Source organism: Macrobrachium nipponense, chromosome 4 (assembly GCF_015104395.2).
Source record: "Macrobrachium nipponense isolate FS-2020 chromosome 4, ASM1510439v2, whole genome shotgun sequence".
Lineage (NCBI taxonomy): Eukaryota > Metazoa > Arthropoda > Malacostraca > Decapoda > Palaemonidae > Macrobrachium > Macrobrachium nipponense.
This window is the reverse complement of record NC_061100.1, coordinates 128,079,710-128,104,855: the sequence shown is the minus strand read 5'-3', so window position 1 is coordinate 128,104,855 and position 25,146 is coordinate 128,079,710. Positions and strand designations below refer to the sequence as shown.

The window sequence follows — 25,146 nt, the reverse complement described above, 5'->3', positions numbered from 1 at the left end:
CGACTGCCCGTTCCAAATCTCGGGTGGTCTCTCTCTCTCTCTCTCTCTCATCATTATATATATATATATATATATATATATATATATATATATATATATAATATATATTGTATATGTGTGTGTGTGTAGATATATATATATTCATATATATTTATATGTGTATGTGCGTGTGCGTGCGAGCGTCATTCTGTCCGTCACGTTGCAAAATAGTTGTTTTCAGCGTTATGCTTTTTTTTCTATTTGTGTATATTATTTTTACGTGTGTTCCTTTAGAAGATGAGCGTTAGACTGTTGATAAATGCAGCTTTAACCTAGCTGTTATATAGAAATTCTGCCAGAATTACATTTTCATGAGAGATGACTCGGGTTCATAATCGTAGAGCAACCAGCTAGTAGGTATAGAGTGAACGATAACATGCCTGAAGATACTCTCGAACAGATTCCATCTCTCTGTCTCTGAAAGTCTGAGATTGGTTTTATCATGTGCTGTTTACACAAGGCATACATACACGCGTCCAGAGGTGTGGTCTAGTTCTGACCTTTAGAAAAGCCTTGAGAATCACCGTTGTCCACGCGGCGTTCCGAATAACCAATGGAAATCGCTCGACGCTTCTGTTCCCTACCGTTACACTGCTGACGATACGAAGTGGAATTTAGACATTCTTTCCAGAAACCAGCGTTCAGTGGTCAGGTTTTTTTGGGGCGTGGTTTTGAGTGGAAAGAGAGTGGCAGACAGATACTATACAATCTTACATAAAAAAGAGAAGTAAGAAGAAACGCTCTTTCGCCCTGAACTCAGCCTACATTTTGTCCGTCACTGATGAAACGTCTCAAGATTGAAGCAAGCACAATTTCAATCACTGACTACCATTCCACAACCTGTGTCGTAGTTGAACTGTGCTGAATCAAGTGTTGATTCGTTTCAAGGACAGTTCTTTATTCCCCCCTATTGCGGTGTGGGATCTGTTTTTCTGCGGTTTACGCCCATAGCAGAAACAAGACCATACCACTGTTTCTTATGGACCTTCATCGTCATTTGTTGTTCCTCTTATGCTCCACAAAGGGTCGCGCTTTTTTTTGCGAAGTTTATTAGATGTTCTGTCTCTTTATGTATCGGTTTATGCATCTCTCGGCGTGCTTTATTCACTTTTCTTCTGCTTACATACCAGTATAACCTCTCCATTTTCTCTGTTTACCTGGCATCTCTCATAGTATTTGTGGGAGCGCTGTTCTACTTTTTTTCTTCAGAAGGACTCAAATCGTGGCCACCGCACGAATTCTGTATAGTAAAGGATTGAAGATCAGAATTACACGTGGAAGAAAAAAGATTCCATATAGAATCATATTCCTTTCTAATTCATTCTTTCTATATATACATATATATATATATATATATATATATATATATATATATATAATATATAATATATATATATATATATATATATATATAATATATATAAACGAAATGGAAAATGATAGACAGAAATCCAAGCGCTTTCGTCTATAGTAAAGGCGAAAGAGCTTTGATTTCTGCCTATCATTTTCTTGTGGTATTCGTTTATTTAATGAAGTCGCGTGCATCTACTATGATTTATATATATATATATATATATATTATATATATATATATATATATATATATATATATATTACATGTTTTTATAGAGGTATCTCTTACACTGCATGTAATTGAAATACTTATTTTTCCACCTTAGACCAGTCTACACAACAAATGATATATGACAGCATCATCATGACACTTGCGTTAAAATCTCTAGTTACAGCTTTTCCTCTCGACTCATGTGGCACTTCCGTGTCCGGGAAATGACGCTGAATGGCACCAATCTTTCGAAAGACTCGGAGGAACCTAAGAGGAACCTGTTGCTGTAAGCGTCATTTAGGTATTTGTTCCCACGTGACAATGGCCCATTACTTCTGTGCTGGATTTGGTTTCCGCATATTTTGCCCTAACGACTTCTTGAACTTTCTTCTGCCAGAAAGGACGAATCTTTAGCATTTCATAATAATTGACCAAATGATTAAAAAAAAGAAAAAAAAAATAGGTTACAAGAATTCGCTAATTCGGTTTTCCACGTGAAGGTTTGGCTGCTTCGGTAAGTTTCACACCAGGCTCAAGCTGCATATGTGTATTATGTACTAATGTATATAGTTTTAGAGGAAGGATTCCTCGCTTCAAGCAACGATTTCACAGAAAACAGGGCAGTGGTCATTGCCTCAGTTCATTCTCTTAATTACTCAGTCAAGGATGAAGCCCTTGTTGAAAAAAAGAAAAAAAAAGAAACAAAAAGAAAGGCTGGGGCGGCGGTCGGGAAATGGTTTCTATTGTTTTATTGTTATCATTATCAACCCATTCGAACAATTTTGTATGTGGTGCTTGATGCGTTTACTTAACTAAAGGAAAAATCTGGGTTCAAAACAAACTGGGCATTAAACGTTGTAGGGCGACACGCAAGTTTTTTCTGTCGCACATTATGGTATTATACGTTTCGATCTACTGCTATTCCGCCATTTCTGGCGGATCACTTTCAAGCCAGTGTCAGAGAGCACCAGATTCCTGAACGTCTGGAAAATGCATTTGTAATTCAAAGTAACTGCAGCCTAAGCACACTAAGGCCGAAGAGCGAAAGTCCTTCGCAATATTGGGGTTCATGTCAAGCGGCCCACTTTCCCTTGCTGGCGCTCACGACTTGATGTAGAGTCACTCACGAAGCGAGCACACACACACACACACACACACATGAAGAGTTTTGCTCTTCTCGCTAGGTAACCTACTGTATGTGTCAATGTAGTGTTATTTTACCTTCTCGTGTGTAACGTGGAAATGCACGTTACCGTAGAAAGAAAGTAAGGGGAAATATTGCGTGTATATAATCATATCTATATATATATATATATATATATATATATATTATATATATATATATATAGATTTATTATATACACACTACATACTACATATATATATACACACACATATATATATATATATATACACATATACATATATATATACTATATATATATATATATATATATATATATATATATATATATATATATATACTTGAGTGTATATGATAGTACAGTATATATGTATGAATGTTTGCTATAGCCTACTCTTCCCTTTCAATCTACATAGTTACGTAAACTTTTACTGTCGAGACAGACAAGAAAAAAAATTGTTAGAGAATCGGAAAAGAAACAACTTGAAAAAACTGTGGGCTCGTGATCCACCCAGCAGGAGCGTCGTTTCCCATCTAATGGCTGCGTAGGGCAATTACAGCCTCCTCAACAGAAGAGAACCTGCAATGACAGCTTATGAATAAAAAAGGGCGAGGCTCTCCTTCGCCAGCCACCCGAAAGACTTTCACTGTAGGTTTTAGGTCTTAACACGCCTCCATCACCTCCCCCAGTATTTTCATGCGCACGCACGCACTCGCGAATTCACAGCGGTCATCTTCGATTCCTATTAAGAGATGCCAATTGCTTCTAGACCCTGTATACTTATCCATCTACTTGTCGATTCTTATTACTCAGATTGCCAAAGACGAAACACGGTGGATATCTCAGCATCGTGGCTTGGCTTTGTTCGAATACCTTTCTCCCAGCGGAGCTTAGAGTAGCGAACCCGTTTATTAAGTTTCTATCAATTTCTTGTTCAAACATAACTTTTGCTGGGGGGAGAAGATGCAAGGAATCGTAATAGATGGAGAAAGTTGACTCGATCGAGCGGCCGACCCTGCTATAGTACAGTGGGAATAATAAGGTCGAAAGAAGAAGATATATATATATATATATATATATATATATATATATATATATATATATATATATATATATACGTACATATATACATTAATTCCGAGGTAGAGCGAATTAGATATTAAAGGACATTTGTAGCTTAAATGCGCTTAAATGAATCACGGTGATGTGATAAAAATATCATATATATATATATATATATATATATATATATATATATATATATATACATATACATATGACGCGACCTAATTGCTAAAGGAAGTCGACCATCAAAGCCTAGTTAATGAAATTTGACTAGGTACATAGATAGTTAGATAGATACGATTAAAGATTGTTTTGGCCTTGTAACCCACTTTCAACCTACGGTCTTCAAAGCTGATATTTATGATTGCATTTGAGGTCAGTCGCCTCACGCGAAACGATTTATGCAAGCGGTTAGGTCGGACTGAATTGGAAAACACTGAATTTTGTTTCACCGCATCGTAGTTAATACAGGGGTAATTATTCATGTAGAGTTACACAGAAATATTGTTCCGATAATTTGTCACTCCCAAATTGTTCTTATGTCTGTAGAGAGATAATGAGGCAGATGTTCAGCGAAGACACAAATAGTGCCGAACCTCGGTATACTATTTGTCAGATTGTTATCAATGGCAGAGCAAGACACCGACAGGTGGATTACTCTGACGGACAACGTTCATTATAGATCGATTGATAGACATCTTCCCAGCCATCGCTGCGCACCGATAAACAGATGAACAGACGTTAATGACACAAGCAGGACAGAGTAGCCAGTGGGTATTCTAGCTCAATCTATAAACCTCTCACTCCCTTGTCGATGTGAGTTTATTTTCCATCAAGATATGAAGGGAATGACATCATGATACGACATGAAACCATTCACTTTTTGTTTTCTGAAACCAGCAAATCTTGATTTTTCTCACTGAAGAACAACATCTTTCGAGAACGGAAATGTGCGTTTCATTTAAAGATAACGTGTTTGCGTGTCGTCTGCATGAATGAAATGAGCAGTCGACAAAGAGAGAGCTATAATAATTTACTGTTTGATTCCTACAGCTTCTTGTCGTACAAGCTGACGCTGGATCCGAACTTGGGACGATCAACTTTGGATTTGCTGGGGATTATAGAATTAACTTCGAAGTAAAAAGATTTTTAACATTGTTTTTTCTTACTGCTTAGTACTGGCCATGTTTACCACAAACATGTAAAATTGATGACTAGAATAATCTCTTCGTGTCACGTTGTTCCTCATGTATATTATTTTTTTATTTAGTTGTGGGGGTTATTTGGGGGTGGGGGAGGCACGCTTATTTCTGCAGACTTTAGATTCCCAACGAGAAATGAAGGAAGAAGCTTGGGATTCCAACTCGTTCACGTGAGGAGAGTGGGGTTGCCGCAAAAAGCATGGTGACCAAGGCAAGATGTGCTACCTACTGTGTAGCCTACAGTGCCCTACACCATGCTACGGAGTAGGATTGTGTGAGGAAACCGGGAAGTTTAGAAGTCACTGGCTATTACCAATGTTTATTAAGGTTAATTGATTATTAAGATCTATATATATATATATTAGATATATATATATATATATATATATATGTGTGTGTGTGTGTGTGTGTGTGTGTGTGTGTGTGTGTGTGTGTACATACACACATACACACACACACACACACACATATATATATTATATTATAGATATAATATCAATATTATATCTATATATATATATATATATATAGATATATATATATATACATATATATATAACTCGACTCAGTTACTATATCTAAACCAAAAGCACAAGCTAGAATCCTGTTAGGGCAGATGCACTTATCAGTTATAATTCCTAATTCCCCTTGAGTGTGAGTTATATATAAGATCAAGTGAATTATATACATATATATATATATATATATATATATATATATATATATATATATATAAGGATAAGATCACAAAAGCAAAAATTTAACTTGTGCAAAGAAGCTTTCATCAATTAGATTAGGTGACATTTCAGCCTTGAAAAGAACTGGATTTTTCACATTACCATTATTACTGATAATATCATTAGTCCAAAGGGCATGAGGTTCGTTTTGAGCTCATCAGTGTTTCCTTTTCTTTTTATTTCTAGTAAACGAAAAAGTTTTTAAAGCTAGCATTCCGGAGGAGGAAAATGTCGTTTGGGCCTGGATGCTTCTCTTCTGCTTCATCGTGCCCGAAATGGGCACTTGGTTCAGATCGACGAGAATGTGTGTGTTCAAGGTAAGCAAGCATCAGGGGACGACCACAGCAGTTTACGAGAACTTCGAATTTATTTATAAAAGCTGTTCGTGTGAAATCCATTTATCGCATTATGTCTGGAAATCGATATCTGATTAGTGTCAAAAGTCACTGCACATAATTATCCAGTTATAGGAAGTCCCCTCCCACCTCAAAAAAATGAATAAAAAAATAATAAAATAAAGCTCTGTAAAGGGTGAAGTATTTGCTTAAGGACTTAAAGCTTTCAGTTATTGACCTTTCCTATGCAAATGCCATCATATGCTTTAAATTTTATGTAATTGTAACACTGGTCTGATGTCTTATTATTGTTATATTGATTTTGAAACCGCGGATCGGAATTTTTTTTATTGATAATTTATGGTTGGATGGCCATGATCTTGGCATTCATTAGCATTAATTAATTGAACGTATGTCCTTTTCTCTTCTGCAGTCTTGGAAAAAGCCCTTTTTCGGTGATTTCTTCTGGGTGTGGATCTTTGAGACCTTCCATGCTCTGGGAACAGCCCTCCTCATGTACATGGTTCTACCAGATCTAGATGTCATCAAGGGAGCTATGCTTACCAACTGCGTCGCTTTCATTCCTGGTCTTTTTGGTAAGTCTGAAAAAACAAGAAAAAGGTTTATTACAGTGTATTGTCGTGGAACATTTCTACGTAGTCATTCAGCATTGAATAATTGGTTCTGTGACAGTTGGTAAGGTTCTAAGCCACCATAGGTCAGGCTCTGTGGATGTAGCCCATAAGCACAATTTGATCGTACTTCCACATAAATCAGGATTAGTTTTCTGTTCACTGTATTTAGTCATTGCCTATAGCATAACTACAAAGGACATGGTCGTTAAGAATGCTTTCGTAATTTATTACAAACCCTGTAAAGAATTCCCTGATGATTACAGCATAATTCCATCGTTAGGCTGCAGAACAATCGGTAAGAGCCGTGTCATTTCTCTCAACAGGTTTTCATTTACTAACTAAAGAGTATTCCACCAACAGGTCTTCTGTCTCGAACAAAGAAAGAATCCCATGTTGCACTGAAGGTGATTATGGATTTGGTCGCGTTGGCTTGCCAGCTCACAGGATTTGTTGTGTGGCCTATTGTAGAGTACGGGAAGGACCCCAATAACTACACAGTCTGGGTTATTCCATTTGCAATCTTCCTGACGTCATTTGGATGGTGGGAGAATTATGTTGATCGTCATTCAAAATTCAGTAAGTAGAATGTATAAAGGTCCTTCAAGATTTTATTAGAAATAATGAATGATATCAAGGATTTTTTTTATAAATGTAACCTAATTCATCCAGGAATAAATTAAGAATATCATATTTGTTTATAATAGTAGGTACTGTAAGAAAACTTTATTATTTTTTTCAGGAATAATAAAATACTTTGGAGGAATTAAGGAGCGGTTATGGAAAACAAGATATTTCTGTTATATTTTTGTATCCCTGTGGAAATGTCTGATTTTCTTTACCATGATGGTCATCTGCATGAGCACCCGTCTGGAGCATTTCAGTACCATATTTGAACTCGGCGATGCTTTCAGGTGAGATTTTCCAGGGCGCTGTCGCTTGTCTTTTGGCAAGATTTACTTTGGCAAATGTTCCATAAAGCACTGATAAAACTTTTATCAAGGATTCAGGGTTGTTTTTGAGTGTGTCCTCTTCAACCACACTACACTGTACCTATACTACTGAGTTGTAATGATGGAATATAAAGTTCAATTGTACTATTATGCTAGAGAACTTCATCATTTTTATAGCTGGTAGACTTCTTCCCACTAACATTTTTCAACTCTTACAGCGCTCACAAAATTAATTATACTGAGGTTCGAGAAACAATCTCCGGGAATGTCATACCTGACTTAAATGAAGTAGCTCCTTTAAACGAAGTTATATCAATTGATTCACAACCAGGGACACCCATCTACGTTTTCCTGATCCAAGTTCTTACTGCCTGGCTATGCTATATTTTCGGTAAGTAATGCTATAGTTAACATAGCACTAGGGTTTAGTCTTGAACACTACAAATCAACTTAATATAGACCATTTATTACCCTTAAGTTGATCTGTAGCATTGGGTATGTCGCGTGTTATGTACTGTATTTTAACAAGTAGGCAAAAGTAGTATTTGATGACAAATTAGAGATTTAGACTAGAACAGTAAATTTAGAAATGTATGGGACACAGATGTTCTGGACGCTGATTTCCCCAGAGAAGAAAGCGGCTACATATGTTTGTATTGGTCTTTTTATAGTGAACTGCTATCGTGAAATTCCCCCGACATTTCACATGATTATGATCTATTACCTAGAATTGTTTTGTTTTTTTAACCTTTCAATAATTTTCCATATGGATTAGCTTTAGGCCTTGGTTATCTTGATTTAGGACTGCAAAGCCTATTAAGGCATAAGTATGCATTAAGTTTTCCCTCTTTGATATAATTGCCTACAGGGTATTCGCCGATTTTGTTTTCAGCTTGAAATTTAATGAACCCGTTCCAGTAACCATAATTTAATAAGGAAGATTTTATTAATGTATTTTGTACCTTTCGCCCTTGTTTATAGAAAATACATATTGCTGTTGAAAGTATATTTCGCTCTTACTGATAGAAAGTATTCGGGTAATTAGCGCTTTATATACAGTATTTTATGTACTATTATAATTGGATTGCCTGACTTGTTGGCCTGGTCGGTGTAGGACTTTAGGCGTCACTGAAGTCTTGATTTCTCCTCTGTGCGCTGGTTCAAATCCACGAAAAGGCGAAATTCTTATCAACTTAAAAATTCCCCTTCGGTTAACATATATGAAAATACATGAATTCCGAGGTATAGCGAATTGGATATTAAAGGACATTTGTAGCTTAACAAGAGCCACAAGAAAGATAAGCCTTCAAAGCACATGGTGTTTTTTTTTCTTTTTTTCTTTTCATAATGAGTGTGTGGGTTTCATATGTAATCACAGAGACTGTAGTGCAGACAACAGCAAAAGTAACAGCATTCATACTGGTAAAATTGGCCAATAACACACTTGGTTTGATTCTCTCTCCCTTTCATTCTGTTTTCATATTTAAGGTCCAGAAGAATCATAGGCTCTTTGGACAGAGTAACAGGGTAGAGTTTGAAGAGGTTTCATATAATAATGGGCCAACAGCTTTAGTATAAGTACAGTTCCTTTTAGTTAAAGCTAAACACTCCAGTGATAAGGACATGAAAATTTGTTGTAGACACCAGCACCTGTTGTGTATTGGTAAAGTAGACCAAGAGCAGACCTGCCATAATTTTACATTGCAAAGGTAACTCCAAGCAATGGAGATCTACCCTCTACCAGATAAAGTGGAACACATAAAGTAGGTACGTATTCCATTTTGAGACATAGGATCTGTGCACATATGAGCTGTGCTACTGGCTGATGGCTGTTTTTGAAGCATCTGAAATTATTTCATAGGGCACAAGAGGTTTAATTACAAGTAGGTGATCCCCGGTTTACGACGGTTTCGGCAAACGATGTTCCATGGTTATGACAGTTTTCAATTATATTCATCAGAAATTATTTTCAGGTTTACAATGCATGTTCCAGGGTTACGACGCCGATCCGATGGAAGAAATGTGACTCCAAAAAGACAAAATCCATATTTGAAGGTTTTTTATATGAAAAACTGAAAAACACAATAAAATTGCAGTTTACAAAGTTTTCAATGCTACCAAAGCGTTAAAAGTAAGGTTTCATAGGATTTTTGACGATTTTCGATGATGTTCTGGCTCAATATTCGCTCAAGAAGGGAACCTCCGTTGTAAAGTGGGGACTGCCTGTTATGCCTTTTTATGATTTTATTATTAATTCCATTTATATGAAATTTTTATACAAGTAGAAGCTAACAAATTCTGTCATTTAGAAATTAACAATTTTATGTTATTTCTTTTCCAGGTAAATTCGCCTGCAAAATCTGCATTCAGGGCTTCAGCTTTGCATTCCCTGTGAACCTGACAATCCCTGTTTCCATTTCTCTGCTCATCACTGCTTGCGGATTGAGATATGAGAATGTCTGCACTTTTGCATATATGCCAGCCTATCTTTTCTGGGAGTGCAAAGATGGAGATATCCTTATTGATTTCCTAAATAATGATGTGAGTATATTATGCAGTAAGTTGTATACAATAGTATTAAGCTGATAAATGAAGAAAATGTCCTGCATATTATAAATGTATTTTAAACATTCATGAAATGGAAAGGCAAAAGATATCTGTTACTCTATGTTGGATACCATCTCACATAGGATTAGAAGGCAATGAAAAAGCAGACATCTATGCAAAAGAGGCTAGAACACTTCCAATATCAGCAGAATTATTGGCACTAGAAGATTATATTAGACACAGTAAATCGGTGATTAAGAAAAAATGGCAAAATAACTGGAGGGAAAACCATCCTAACAATAAATTAAGAGAAATAAAAGAAACTGTAGACCCGTGGCCATCATCCTATCAGAAATACCGCAAGAATTCAGTAATATTGACACGGCTAAGAATTGGTCACACTAAACTGACACATGGTTACCTAATGAGTAACCCCCATGCCCCTATACCTATGTGCAAAATATGTAATGTACAAATAACAGTAAAACATATTTTTAAAATCTGTCCAAAGTATAGAATCCAAAGAGACATATTACTTAGAAGGTATTCTTTTAAAGAAATATTATCTGAAAGTGACAAATTTTCGCTTTTTAATATTTTAAAATTCCTTAAATTTAATCATTTATACGATAAAATATAATATATAGTAATTTATAATATACTCCAGATATTAAATATTTATTTTTTAGATAATTTATATTCAGATAGCAAATATTTATTTTTTAGATAATAATTAGTATAGATTAGATTTTAAATAGCATGTCTAATCCTTCGGGCCAGCCCTAGGAGAGTTAATATTAACTCAGTGGTATGGTTAAACTAAAGTTAAAAAAAAAAAAAAAAAAAAAAATTTAAACATTCATGAAAATCTTGTTGTGGCCAAAATAATTTCTTTACATTACTTCGACAAAATCAAATATATTTCTTGAATAAAAAATTGATTAATTTACAATGTCTCTCAACGTTTTTCAAGCTTAAGAATAAAGGTATACTGTACAGGTATTACAATAATGCTTTAAGTAAGTTACTATATTTATTTTCTGGTCATGTACGGCATGTTTTTAATCAAAAAATATTTTAAAATTCAATTCTTATTTACAGTATGCTTGGATATGGCTATTTTGGTTGTTGTCACAAACATGGATCACACTGCATATCTGGACTCCAAAATGTGAACGTCTAGCATCGACTGAGAAATTGTTTGTCTCTCCAATGTACAACTCCTTGTTAATTGACCAGTCGCTTGCCCTGAACCGCCGCAGAGATGATGAAGGAGATGTTAAGACAGAGGAATTGAATCTTAACCCAGATGAACACGAAAATGAGGTAAGTAACTTGTACACAAAGAAAGGACAATTTTCTACCTGGATATACAGTATATGCTTCATATTGGTTATAATTGTTGTATCCATATAGAATATTGTGCATTGATAGCATATGATTATTAAAAATAAAAAGTGAGAGGTTTTAATAATGGGGGCGGGAGGTGGTTCGACTGTAGTTTCTTTCAGTAGTACAGTACAATGAAATTTGTATATGTATAGAAAAATTGCTTTTATTGATACCATACCCTTATGTAATAGTCTTAACTAAAGTTGCACACATTCATCATGCATGAAATTTGAGAATTTAGAAAACCCCTGTGGTTTGATAATACATTTTTAAACATTTCTTTTAGAGTCTTAATTATGACCCTACAGATTACTATATGTACTGTATTGAAAATATAGTTAACCCTGCAAGCCCTTTGAATTGCTTCCTTCCTAAAATTTTCATCCATTCCCTTGGCTCTCTTCCCACCTCCCTGTCTATCTTCACTATATGTACCTTGTTCAACTTTTCACATCTCATCTTCCAAGTCAGTCTTAAGAAGGTCCACATGTACAACTTGGTGGCCTGGGTTGATTACTTTTTTTAACTAAATACCCAAAATACAGGGGAAAGACAGATTGTACTGAAAATGAAATAAGATATTTTATATCTTATCCCATATTAATTGAATTTATAGACAGATGTTTACACTCGAACTGTGACAACATTCATGATGAGTAACATTCAGGTTCCAGATTATAACGTCCTTTACTACTAAGCTCATTTTCATGAGAAAGGATATTTCTTTTTAACATGACTTTTCTCTGGTACCAGGTGTCACAGTACTATGAGACAATCTCCATCCACACGGATTCATCCAACACAAATGCATCAAAAACCAAGTCGTCGGATCATATTGTTCGCATCTATGCTACAGCAACTATGTGGCATGAAAATGAAGAGGAGATGATGGAGATGTTGAAGAGTATTCTTAGGATGGATGAGGATCAGTCTGCCCGCCGCGTGGCTCAGAAGTACCTGAAAATTGTTGATCTTGATTACTATGAATTTGAAAGTAGGTGCTATATATGTATTTTAATTTTTTTTTTTTATCACCAACAGATCTGAGAGCTTAATTTCTAACTTAGTCATCCTCATAGTAATCAGGGAAACAGTTGGATTAACCTTTTTTATGGTGATAGACCTTAAAAGTGTTGGACATTTTTCATTCACAACAGACTTGAACTCATTAAATTTGTGACAAATTTAATGAGTTCACTCAGTGAAGATTCCTTGTGCCAATCAAAGACAAAAATAAACAGTTTAGTGTTCAATACCATACAGTAGTACACTGTATAGTACGTAATAGGTTTTCTTTGTCAGATCAATTTATTTCTTCATTAAATGAGTAACAGATTGGAGAACACAAAACAAAATAAACAGTTTAGTATTCAATACCATATAGTAGTACACTGTATAGTACGTAATAGGTTTTCTTTGTCAGATCAATTTATTTCTTCATTGAATGAGTAACAGATTGGAGAACACAAAACAGAAAGACTTTCTACCTTGCTGCTGTACTATATTTGTTTTGTTAGTCACCATACAAGTCAGAAATACTGCAAGCAGCTTATTATTAAAGTCCTTCTCTTTCAGCTCACATTTTCTTTGATGATGCCTTTGAAATATCTGACGAAAATGAGGATGAGAATGTAGTAAACCAGTTTGTGAAGCTACTAGTGACTTTAATGGATGATGCTGCAACCCATGTACATCAGACAAACATTCGTATTAGGCCACCTAAGAAATTCCCCACACCCTATGGAGGCCGTCTTGTTTGGACACTCCCTGGAAAAACAAAGATTGTTGCTCATTTGAAAGACAAATCCAAAATCAGGCACAAGAAGAGGTGGAGCCAGGTAATGTACCAAATGATTAAAGGAAGAAAGAATATGAATACCAAAATATAATAACACCTTTGCTTTATTGTGGTGTATTTACTTTTGCGACATTACATTGTCCATGCCTTCCTAGTACATAGTGTACTTTAATTCAAATATGGTTATGATGTTCATTAATCTAACATTAATTTTTTTATACATTATCCCAGAGAATTTTTATGTAACTAATCACACCGATTTTAATTGTAAAACTGCTTATGAATAAATTTCTCCCGTATCTCCAAATGTCTAATTTACTTCAAAAATGATTACAGGTGATGTACATGTACTACCTACTTGGGTTCAAACTTATGGACCAACCCATATCAGTGGACAGAAAAGAAGTGATTGCTGAGAATACCTTCCTTTTAACTTTAGATGGAGATATTGATTTTACTCCTAATGCTGTTGCCCTTTTGGTGGATCTTATGAAAAAGAACACTAACCTAGGTGCTGCTTGTGGACGTATTCATCCTGTGGGTTCTGGTGAGACAAGAAGTGACTTTTTTAAAATTTATTTATTGACTAATTTCAGTTTGGATTTCAAGCCATGGCTTACCGTAACCTTTCTTTTTGCATTACCAATTTTCTTGTCATATAATTAGATTTACCTCTAAGAAACATTAATGCGATAAGAAGTCTGACACTGAGGTAGCTAAATATTCCCATTTCCCCATAAATATAAATGAGAATTCTGAATACAACTCTTCAAATTTTACAGTAAACTTCACTTTAATTAGAAAATATTTGTTTCTAAAGTGTTCTTGTTCATCATTTAGTGTGCATACATTCATAAGCAAGAGGAGAGCTACACAACTAAGATTTCTAATACTTTACTCTTCATATACAGGACTCATGGTGTGGTATCAGATGTTTGAGTATGCTATTGGTCATTGGCTGCAAAAGGCAACTGAACATATGATTGGGTGTGTACTCTGTAGTCCTGGATGTTTCTCACTTTTCCGTGGAAAAGCCCTTATGGATGATAATGTCATGGCCAAATACACAACAAAGTCCAGCCAGGCTCGCCATTATGTACAGTATGATCAGGGTATGTGCCTTGCGTCTTGTTGGTTTAACTTTGATCATTATACTTTAAGTTTGCAATGACAAGACCCAGTACATATTGTCATACATTTTTAACTTTGGATTTAATTACAGTACAATAATCAGTTTACTCAGTCAAGTTGAATTTTTAGAGTACAGTATAAATAATAAAAAAAATGGTTGAATGCGAGATAGGTAATACTACGGTACTACTGAACTTTTTACATTGCAGGAGAGGATCGATGGCTTTGTACACTATTGCTTCAGAGAGGATATCGAGTAGAGTACAGTGCTGCTTCAGATGCCTACACTCATGCTCCTGAAGGTTTTTCAGAATTCTACAACCAACGTCGACGATGGGTCCCCTCAACTATGGCTAATATCATGGATCTTTTGCAAGATTATAAGAGAACTGTTCAAGTTAATGATAATATTTCCCTTCCATATATTTTCTATCAGGTATGTCATAGCGTCAGAACTTTAGATATTGAGGAGTGTGGTAAATTTACATATACTATTACTCTCAAGTGAAGATTGGGATAATACAGATCTTATTACATATGTTATCTTTCCTAAAATTTATATTTTTTCAGACTATGTTGATGGCTGGTACAATTCTTGGCCCCGGTACAATCTTCCTTATGTTGGTTGGTGCGTTTGTGGCTGCTTTCCGTATTGGTAACTGGCTTTCATTCCAGTACAACATTATTCCTATTTTCCTCTTCATGATTGTTTGTTTCACACTGAATTCTAATATCCAGGTAATGTATTCAAGATTATTCAGCAGTTAGTATAATTTTATATATTGTATTTGTTATTCCTTGAATGTTTTTTAAATGAATCTTTGTTTTTAACTGTACAAGCTTCAGATAACTGTATTACAATAGGGTAGACAGACACCATATTTGGCTATAATATATTATATTTTTGCTCTATCATTGCTAACTTGATCATGCAATGAATTTTAAGGTCCTTAATTTTGTTTTGTTTTGTCTTGGCACTCTTGTTTAGTAATGTATGGAATGTTTTCATGTCTTTTCCATGGTATGTTGTGTGTGGAAACCTGTGACACGTTTCATCATTGTTCAAATGGAAACAGTTGGTGGTAGCCCAGATATTGTCTGCTTCTTATGCTCTCATAATGATGGCTGTCATTGTTGGTACAACTCTCCAGTTAGGCGAGGACGGCATTGGCTCACCATCAGCCATTTTCTTGATAGCATTGAGTGGCAGCTTCTTCATAGCTGCTTGTATGCATCCCCAGGAGTTTAAATGTATTATACCTGGTCTTTTGTATCTTTTGTCCATTCCGTCCATGTACCTTCTTTTGATCATCTATTCCCTTATCAATCTCAACAATGTCTCTTGGGGTACACGAGAGATAGCCACAAAGAAGACCAAAAAGGTTTGTACAGATGTTAATTTGTACATAAACCTGGGCATGAGGTTAACTGTTTAGAAGGTATTGGTGGAGGGAACAGGTGCAAGACATACGTAACAGCAGCGAGCGGTTAGTTTAATTTTATTTAATAGCATGTAGAACTTTGAATATCTTAATGGCTGTTCTTTTGATAAAAATTAATCAGCATGTTGTAGATTTGTAACACTGCAACTGAGTATTTTACAGTAGATAGTGTATGTGAAATACTTTACGTATTTGCTTGGTCTTTTCAATAAGCATTTGATTCTGTATTATTCATATATTATTTTGAATTTGCATGACTAACATTTTATAAGATTCAGTATTTAAAATTATTGTGCTGAATTCATTAAATACAGTATCAGCAATCAACTCTTTATAATTACAATTTATTTTAACTACATAACATATTACTTCTCACAATATAAAATACTATACTTGCACTACCTTACACATTTGGAAATTGAGACCCAATTTATAGGTCAAGTTTTGAAAAATGTTAGACAAAATTTTGTTTCTAGTCATCAAACCAAGTAAGGACGTGGTTCTAGCATGGTGTTTATAGTCGGCAGTGTATATTTCCTGGTACATTATAAGCTGCATGAAAGTTCTTTTTCTTTTATAGCATAGCATCCCTTTGGGTTCCAGCTACATTGCTTTTATTTTATTTTATTCTTTTTTTGGTTATCTTCCCAGTTGTACAACTCTTTCTATCACTGTTAATTTTCAGTTATTTTATTTAAGGAAAAATATCAAGATTAGCTGTTTGAGGGTTTAGTAAAGGTACTTTATAATAAATAAATGAATAATTATCTTGTAGCCCTAAGTTGCTTTGCTTTCCATTTTTCTCTGTACTTTTCATTCTTCCTCTTAACTTTCTTCCCTACTCTGTGTAGGAGTTTGTACATTTTTTCTTGCTATTATTTTTTTTTTGGTTTTAAAACTATTATATTATGGTCTTCCCACATTTGCCTCAGTCATCTCTTTAAACTATGTACACTACACTGCACTGAAATTAAACATTGTACTACAATGCATGATACTACAGTGTTCAAGTCTTTTCAGGGAGAACAGTTAAATAAAGTATGTGCTTCTCTGATGCTTAATAACCCATTACATTTCTGTTCTTAAAACTAATTTTTTATATTTTAATACTTTAGAGTAGTAGCTATATGATAATAATTTTATGCCACATACTAATCTTTGGTGTAATTCCGATTGCATGCAGATTTCCATCGCGTATGTCCTTTCGGCTGTATATGCACTGGTAATGATTGTTGTTCTAGTGGGCATGATGCTTCAGTTTGCAGAAGAGGGATGGAATACACCAACAGCTATATTCTTTATGGCAACAGCTGGATCCTTTATAGTAACAGGAATACTACATCCAAAGGAACTCTTTTGCCTCCCATGTGGATTAGTATATTACTTACTCGTGCCATCTATGTATCTCCTACTTGTTTTATATTCCTGTTTCAATCTCAATAATGTCTCATGGGGAACACGAGAAGTTGCAGTTAAAATGAGGAAAAAGACCAGAGAGGTATAAAATTCTATTAATACTGCTTTTACTGATTAGGGTAAAAATATTTAGTAAATACAGTATGTACTTACTCAGTCACTCCTGTAATTCAATTTTGCACTAGTATAGGAAAGTCAGCAATAACCTGGATATTTCAGTAAAAATTAGTATAAAGATTGAAACAACAAAGAATATAAATTTCATATTTTCTGTTGGATCATATTGATTTAAACTCTACCAATTAAAATTTTGGTTTAAATTCTTTATAAATTTGAAACATGTTATGGTAATACTATTTTACAGTAAATTTTCTACCTTTGTGATGCAACAATTTGTATCCTTATCATCTGACATTCAAATTTGTCTTGCTTACTAATTTGCATCAATAAGTCAATACATGGTAGAATTATGATTTGATATTGGAAAATCTGTAGATATGTATTCTGTCAATTTACTTATTTTTCAGTTTTATTCCATTCTGACATGAAGTTATAATTAATCAATATAATACGTATTGATAAATATACAGAGAACTTCAACATTCTATACCCTTTATAATATTCTTTATAACTAAACATAGGAACTTGAAGCAGAACGCAAAGCAGCAGAGGAAGCTAAGAAAATGAAGAAGAAAGAAGGATTTCTTGGCTTCCTTCACAGAGATAATTCTGCTGATGAAGATGAGGGTTCTCTTGAATTTTCTTTTGCTGGGCTTTTCAAGCTTATGTGCTGTGTACATCCAAAGCCTAGCAATGAGCAACAGCAATTGGCCAGTATTGCCAACTCTTTGGAAATCCTCAAGAAACGTTTTGAAAATATTGAATCGTAAGTAGGGATTAACAACTTACCAATAATATTAAAGTCACCCCCACTGGCCCCAGAAATTCCGTACAGTATTTGTAGTCTAGAAATTCTTTCATATGTACTTGTACTTTTTTTTTTTTTTAAGAATTAGTGCCATCCAAGTATGTAGCCTTTTGCTGCCCTGAAGTACTTTCAATATAGCCATACAGTTTTTGTGACAAAACAATGCATGCTTCATGTAGCCAAGATGAAACATTATTTCTCTATAACTCTGTCTCCTAAAATACACCTAAATTGGCATTTATTTACTATAATTACAGTGTATGTATTTACAAATAGTATTCTTACAGACATATGGGTATACAACCAAGTTCTCGAAGGCGCTCTACAATTCAGCCACGTAATTCCATGCGTCCAGATGGTAATAACTCAGTCAATGAAAATCTAGATGATGAATTTAGCGATAGTGAAAGTGAACGGTCAGGTAAGTTAACAGTTTATCAGTGGCTGTGTCTGTGTTAGACATTATTGTAATTTATGAAATATATTTCTAATTGTTCAGATTTTATAATAAAAATGCTGTTTAATTATAAATTTTTGTCCATACTTATGTATGTTCATTGGAAGAGATGACATTAAGAATCCATATTGTATAAAAGGCATGACTTTTTATGTGCTTGTGATTCTTCAGGTAATTTTTCATGACTAAAACATTTCTGTTTATTTATACACATAGGGCCAAAAGAGGAGAGAGATGATCTTGTGAATCCATACTGGATGGAAGACAAAGCTCTGAAAAGAGGAGAAGTAGATTATATGCCAGGTGTTGAGGTACAGTTCTTCAAGGACCTTATTGAAAAATATTTGTATCCCTTGGACAAAAATGCGAATGAACAGGTATGTTTTCACAGTGTTTTTACAGAGTTTCAACTCTAATGAAACGATATAGCTTTGTTGTACAATATACATATATGTACAGTAGTACGTCATCAGCAGCATACGTCAAACATTAATTTATTACACAATTTCTATTTCATAATGTTTAAAGTATTGTCTAGAATAGTACATATTAAGTATTAGTGGCAGTATTTTAATAAATAATTTTTTTACAAACTCATGTAGATATTTAGATGCATTATTATAGGTTTTTTATGCTTTAGATTTTACATGATACGACATACATCCATGCCAGAGTTGACATTGTATGCCCTTGGCTTAGCTACACAGTCATTATGGTTACATTGATGAGCATTAATAGCTTATCTTCATTAAGTAAAATAGTACTAAAAGTGTTCTTCACAAAGAGGCTTAGACTTTTCAGCAATTCTACGTATGTGGGCAATACATAGTACATACTGTGGCTCCTTTTAACATAAGCTTAGTATGAAGTATTTGTACAGCAGTATACAGTATTTCTTTTTATGCTCTTTTAGAGATTGTACAGAAATTTCTGTTTTAACATGTAAATTGTTCTCAGTATGCACAAAATCTTGTAATTCATACATAATTGTATACATAATTACATACTACTATTCAGTCTTTTGAAGGTTTTCCAGATCATACAGTAATAAAAAATTGATTATATTGATGAAGTTATTGATATATACTAGAAGTATTTTACAAATAAATGGTCTCGGGGTAAATCAGTATGTACGTAGAGAAAAAAATTTAAAGAAGTATAATAGATATTGATAAAGACAATGTAACAGAATTAGAACTGCAGGTGCAAAGAAATTGGTGTATTTAAAAAACTAATCTCCCACACTTTCATGAAACCGAGTGTAGTACAGAATTAGATAACATTGTACTTTATAACTTGCCTTACTGACACTTACATTAGAATCCCATGAATTTGCTGGCTCTTGTATGGAGATAGTAAATATATTTTTTCACTCTTAGATTTTTGACAAAGATCAAATTCAATTAAGGACTTAAACTTTTGGCTCCATTAACTGGTTGAATTACAGTGATACAACCAGTACATGGAGCCAAAAGTTTGAGTCCTTAATTGGATTTGATCTTTGAAAAACATCTCCAAGATCAAAAAAATATTGTATACAATGTATTGTACTTTGATGGAATGGCAATCTGACAAAAGACTATAAAATTGGCCAAAGTTATTTATTGATTTTAATAACGGGGAAAAGGGTAATAGAAATGTATTCTCCTATGTATACATGGTCAGGTGCACATGTATTTAGTAATATTTCTATTTATTATATTATATGACAAGCATTTGTTTCACAAACCAAATTAGCCTAGAATATAATCATTCTCTTACTTGATTTCAGAATAGTTCCAGATAATAAAGTTTAATCTTTAAGTAATGTATGGCATTTGAGTAAAGTATTTAGCAACTTTAAATTTTGAAGCCAGTGGAAGTTTTCAAGCATGAAGAATTTTACTTGCAAAGTATTATGTAAATCAAAGTCTTGATAGTAAATGAGTTTTCCCCTGTCTATATTTGCTTGCATTCAAGCTCTAAATAATTGTTAAGTAGTAAGAAGTTGTGTAAAACTCAGGAATGGTGAAAGGGGGAATCTGGCCATTAAAAAAGTAATATTGCACCACTTTTGATAAGTATTCTGTTCCATACATAGTATACTTCAACATTTACCCATCTACATAGTTATTAATTGTTGTATCAGAACATTCATCTCCTAAATTAAAATGTGCATATATTTATGCATTTATGTATTATAAGAACTAGAACTGATGTGAGGGAGGATTTTTTTTTAATCTAATGTAGATTCATTATTATCCACATTTTTTCCTTCAGTGATTTTAGCTTCGGAATTTAAGACATCTTTCACTTAAAATTCATATGATGCGTCAACACCTCCAAGTGCCAAATAGTGACAAGAAAGGCTTGAATTTCCAGGAATGGTGCCGATCACCTTAGAGCTAACTTCAATTAAACGTCTGGTTACAATGCATGTATTATATGTGTCACTGCATGCTCATCTATAAATGCAGTCATTGGTAATGGGAATTACTTCATTACGTAAATAAGACCACTTTCCTTAGCGAGCATATGGAAGGGTTTATGAGCCTTAACAACTCATCTGCAAATTCACTTGAACCTTCACTTCAAGATAATAATTTCTTCCATTCTATGTAAGGGATGATATTCAATCTGTTGCTTTTAACTAATCAGAAGTTACAATTGATCTTTCCTATTTTATGTAAATATTATTTCCATTGTCATTGTCAACTGGAGCAATTTTTTTCATGCATTCATGAATATGGTAGAAAAATCAGCTTAAAGGTATAGTTTTAGAATGGGTTTTCCATTTTCTCACAATGACACACTCCCAGTAAAGTTCAGAAATTTTATTCCCAATTTTGACAAAAAATATTCCCAATGAAGATTTCTCGCTAATACTTGCATGTAGCCAAAGATGCATGACAGAGAAACTACTACCAAGGGTTCTTAATTACAACAACGATTTAGCATGGAAGTCCATATTAAAGTGAAATAGAGGGAAAAATCTAAGTCCAGATTAATATGAAATATAAGATAAATCTAAGTTAATTTTAGATTGAATTTTCTTGGTAATTTGGTTTTTCTTCATCAGGATAACTACACCAAGATTTACTGGAAAAATAATTAAATATATCAGTAGGATAATAGTGAACATTTGCATACAGCTGATGTTGAGAATTCTCAACGTATACAATAGAACAGTCAATAATTATCTCACAGACATTGTAATGATATGAAATACATATATACCTAAACACTCCTGTAAATTTTGTATTGTACATGCAGTAGTATATACATATTAATATGATCAGTTCTCTTGGGCAGTTAACATAGCAGGGCACTCATACATGTTTTACTACATCATTAGAATCTGTTTAGGCCTATACTGCAAATAAAGTTACAGTGTATGTCATACATATGTTGTTTCTTTGCCATCAAATTAATGCAAATCTGTTTATGTTTTGGTCAGTGGCCATTGCAGTTGCTATTCTAAGAATTCAGTTTTTTTAATGAGGAATTTTTACAAATTTAATTTTTCCACTCAATGGATACCATTGTTTTAATGTGAAAAAATAATTAACTGGTTGCTAAAATTCTTATGAATGTACAAAGAAGCCATAAAATTATTTTCTCAACATCTGGTATGAAAAGTTAAACTTACTGGGATAGTGTAAGGTACTTTTTCATTTTGTAAACCCTGCAGTCTTTAATTTAAATTTTTTCACCAATGTTCTTTGGTATTTTGTATGTGCACATTAGGTTATAGTTCATAGTAGTATATATACTAGTAATTAGACTTGATTCTTTAAGTTCAAATTAAGTAGCCCACTTAGGTGATGTATTTCATTTACGTACTGGGTAGGATAAATTACTGTATTCTCATTATGGTTCCAGGGGAAATGGTTGTTAATGTCTCATTTCTTTGATCACTGTATTTAGTGTCATCTGTACTTTTCTTGCCTGTCCTTATAACAATCTTCATAAATGGGTGATCTGAATCAGAATGGTGCAGATCTTGACCAGGGGTTGGGCATCTCTACTAATCCCTTTCCCTCTTCCACTTCTCTTCACCTTTAGAAAAAAGTGCAAGAAGAATTAAAGGAACTTCGAAATATAGCTGTCTTCTCCTTCAGTATGATGAATGCTATCTTTGTTCTTATTGTCTTCCTGCTCCAGTTGAACAAAGACACTATTCATATTGATTGGCCATTGGGTGTGAAGACCAATATCACCTTCATCGAAGAAACCAGTGAGGTAGGTAGGCTGAGGCCATGTAGATTTAAGTAACGATGACTGTATTTTATGATGAGTGTGGTACATCTTCCAAACAGAAAAAAGTCGAGGTGGAGTTAAAGGAACTGAGGAACAAATCCTTCTTTGGATTCTTCATGCTGAACGCGCTCTTTGTCCTCATTGTATTCCTTCTTCAACTGAACAAGGATAACCTTCACATCGACTGGCCACTGGGCATCAAGGAAAACATCACCATTATACCAGAAACTCAGGAGGTAAACTGACTTGAAGTCAGAATGCCATCCCCACTCCTTTCTCCTGCTAGCTGTGGCACCTGAGAATTACTACTACCTATTTCCACTTAAATATCTATGGCAGTTCATAGTGCTCCTCTAGCACCATTGAGATCTGAGAAAGGGAAGGCTGCCTACCATCCATTCCTTCTTCCCTGCATCACCTTCAGGCATTTGGAATTGGTTGACTGGCTTTAACATTTCAGACCCTGCATGACCTTACTAGCACTGACCCAGCATGAACATTTCCAGACTAAACTGACGAAATAGTTTTTTTTTTATCATATTGACTTATATTTCTTGATTGATTCCAACAATTTTCAGTTTCAGTACTGTACTGAATTCTTTAAAGCATATCATAACCTGTGTTTAGACTATACACTATTAGTGTGATATTAGTCAGCCATCACAACACAGTCTATGTAGAATAAACATAAGAGACTGAAAAGCATATATAACAATAATTGAAGTCTCTGGAAATTGCATATTTGCAAGATTAAATCTACTGAACATTGCCAAAGCTACCAAAAAGGTGCTTTACTTCAGTGGTAAAATGTTATGATAAATCAGAGAGCCTTCACAGAGCTGAGTAAAATTGCTTCAATTATATGCCTGACCTAGCAAGGCTTTGTTTTTTTTTTTTTTTTTTTTTTTTTTTTTTGTTGAGTGCAAAACACTATTTCTTAACACATCATTAGAAACAGAAATCTGTAGTCTAGTTGAATGATGTGCATATATAATTCAACAATTCACATTCCAGAATTATTTTCTATTTGACATAAAAAAAATACATAATGAAAATTAGTCTATTTCATTGAAGACCTTGAATTTGGAAAATTTACTTTTAAAAATTCTACTGTAATACTGGAGATAATGATAAAAATGTGTCCTAAGTGATATGATTTCAGGGGTTTTGCACTCAGATTGAAGTTGATAATGCCAGTATATCTGCATGCAGATTCTGGGTACATAATTAAAAAAAAAATCTGTTATCTTTTTGGAATTGTGTACTCTATTAGAGATTATTCCTTGGAGACAATTTTAATCTTTTCTTATGCACAAACCATTGTTTTACAATAGCCTTTTCCTATTAATCAAATAATGGAGCAGGTTATTTCAAGATTCCAGATTTATGCAATAGCCACCAGATGTTATCAATACCATCCTTTTGTAACATTGCTGGTATGTATATAAAAAAATTTAATGTTAATAATAAAAGGGATCATACTAATGAAAAATTGAGTACCCCCATCTAAAGATAGCCACACTCTCCATCTGCACTCTATTAAATCTGTTAGAGGATGACAAAATTTGAAAATTATGACGACATGAGTTAAAACTTCTTTTGATGAACCTCTCAGCATTCTATTGGCCAAGTTTCTTATCTTCCACCACAGCCATCAAGGTTGAGTAATGTTTTCCATGGCATCCAGTATTTTATAGTCACCTGATGCAGCAGTATCACCTTTTATTTTTGATTCACAACTGTTGTTGTCCATCTGTTTGTCACCTTTTATTTTGTCTTTTCCCGTCTCCTGTAGGACTGCTCTTTTTGATGGGGTAAATAAAAAGAATACCATCCCATCCTTGACCATCTCTCTTCCAGATTTAGCTCATGTCAGTCCATTCTTTGTCTAGTCTAGTCTGATCTTGTCCTTGGAACCCATCCAATACGGAGTACTACAGTAATCTCCGCTTTATCTTGCCTGGCTGCCATCATAAGGCAGCTGTCATCATCTTACTATATACATTACCAGATACATTCCAGAAACCATAAAGTTGTTAATCCAATGAGATACCTGGTAATTACAAGTATTACCTGGTAATTACAAGTATTACCTGGTAATTACAAGTATTAAACATTTGTTAT

At 34.1% G+C, this 25,146-nt stretch overlaps 1 protein-coding gene across 10 annotated transcripts in view; it reads left to right on the top strand.

Annotated features, from left to right (window-relative positions):
- Window positions 1-25,146, top strand: part of LOC135211169 (chitin synthase chs-2-like) — a 115,248-nt gene that overhangs the window by 79,477 nt on the left and 10,625 nt on the right. For 7 of the 10 annotated variants that reach the window (XM_064244360.1, XM_064244357.1, XM_064244362.1 and 4 more), the window contains exons 5-22: window positions 5,939-6,069; window positions 6,521-6,683; window positions 7,083-7,298; window positions 7,462-7,633; window positions 7,891-8,063; window positions 10,014-10,213; window positions 11,321-11,545; window positions 12,365-12,605; window positions 13,187-13,449; window positions 13,746-13,956; window positions 14,321-14,521; window positions 14,750-14,976; window positions 15,111-15,278; window positions 17,166-17,480; window positions 18,040-18,284; window positions 18,614-18,747; window positions 19,000-19,160; window positions 22,828-23,004. In XM_064244360.1, the coding sequence (XP_064100430.1) occupies window positions 5,939-6,069; window positions 6,521-6,683; window positions 7,083-7,298; window positions 7,462-7,633; window positions 7,891-8,063; window positions 10,014-10,213; window positions 11,321-11,545; window positions 12,365-12,605; window positions 13,187-13,449; window positions 13,746-13,956; window positions 14,321-14,521; window positions 14,750-14,976; window positions 15,111-15,278; window positions 17,166-17,480; window positions 18,040-18,284; window positions 18,614-18,747; window positions 19,000-19,160; window positions 22,828-23,004 (3,623 nt within the window). Of the gene's footprint in view, window positions 1-5,938; window positions 6,070-6,520; window positions 6,684-7,082; window positions 7,299-7,461; window positions 7,634-7,890; window positions 8,064-10,013; window positions 10,214-11,320; window positions 11,546-12,364; window positions 12,606-13,186; window positions 13,450-13,745; window positions 13,957-14,320; window positions 14,522-14,749; window positions 14,977-15,110; window positions 15,279-15,616; window positions 15,923-17,165; window positions 17,481-18,039; window positions 18,285-18,613; window positions 18,748-18,999; window positions 19,161-22,827; window positions 23,005-23,081; window positions 23,259-25,146 lie in introns of all 10 variants that reach the window. The other 3 variants (XM_064244366.1, XM_064244364.1, XM_064244365.1) reach the window with 3 other exon arrangements.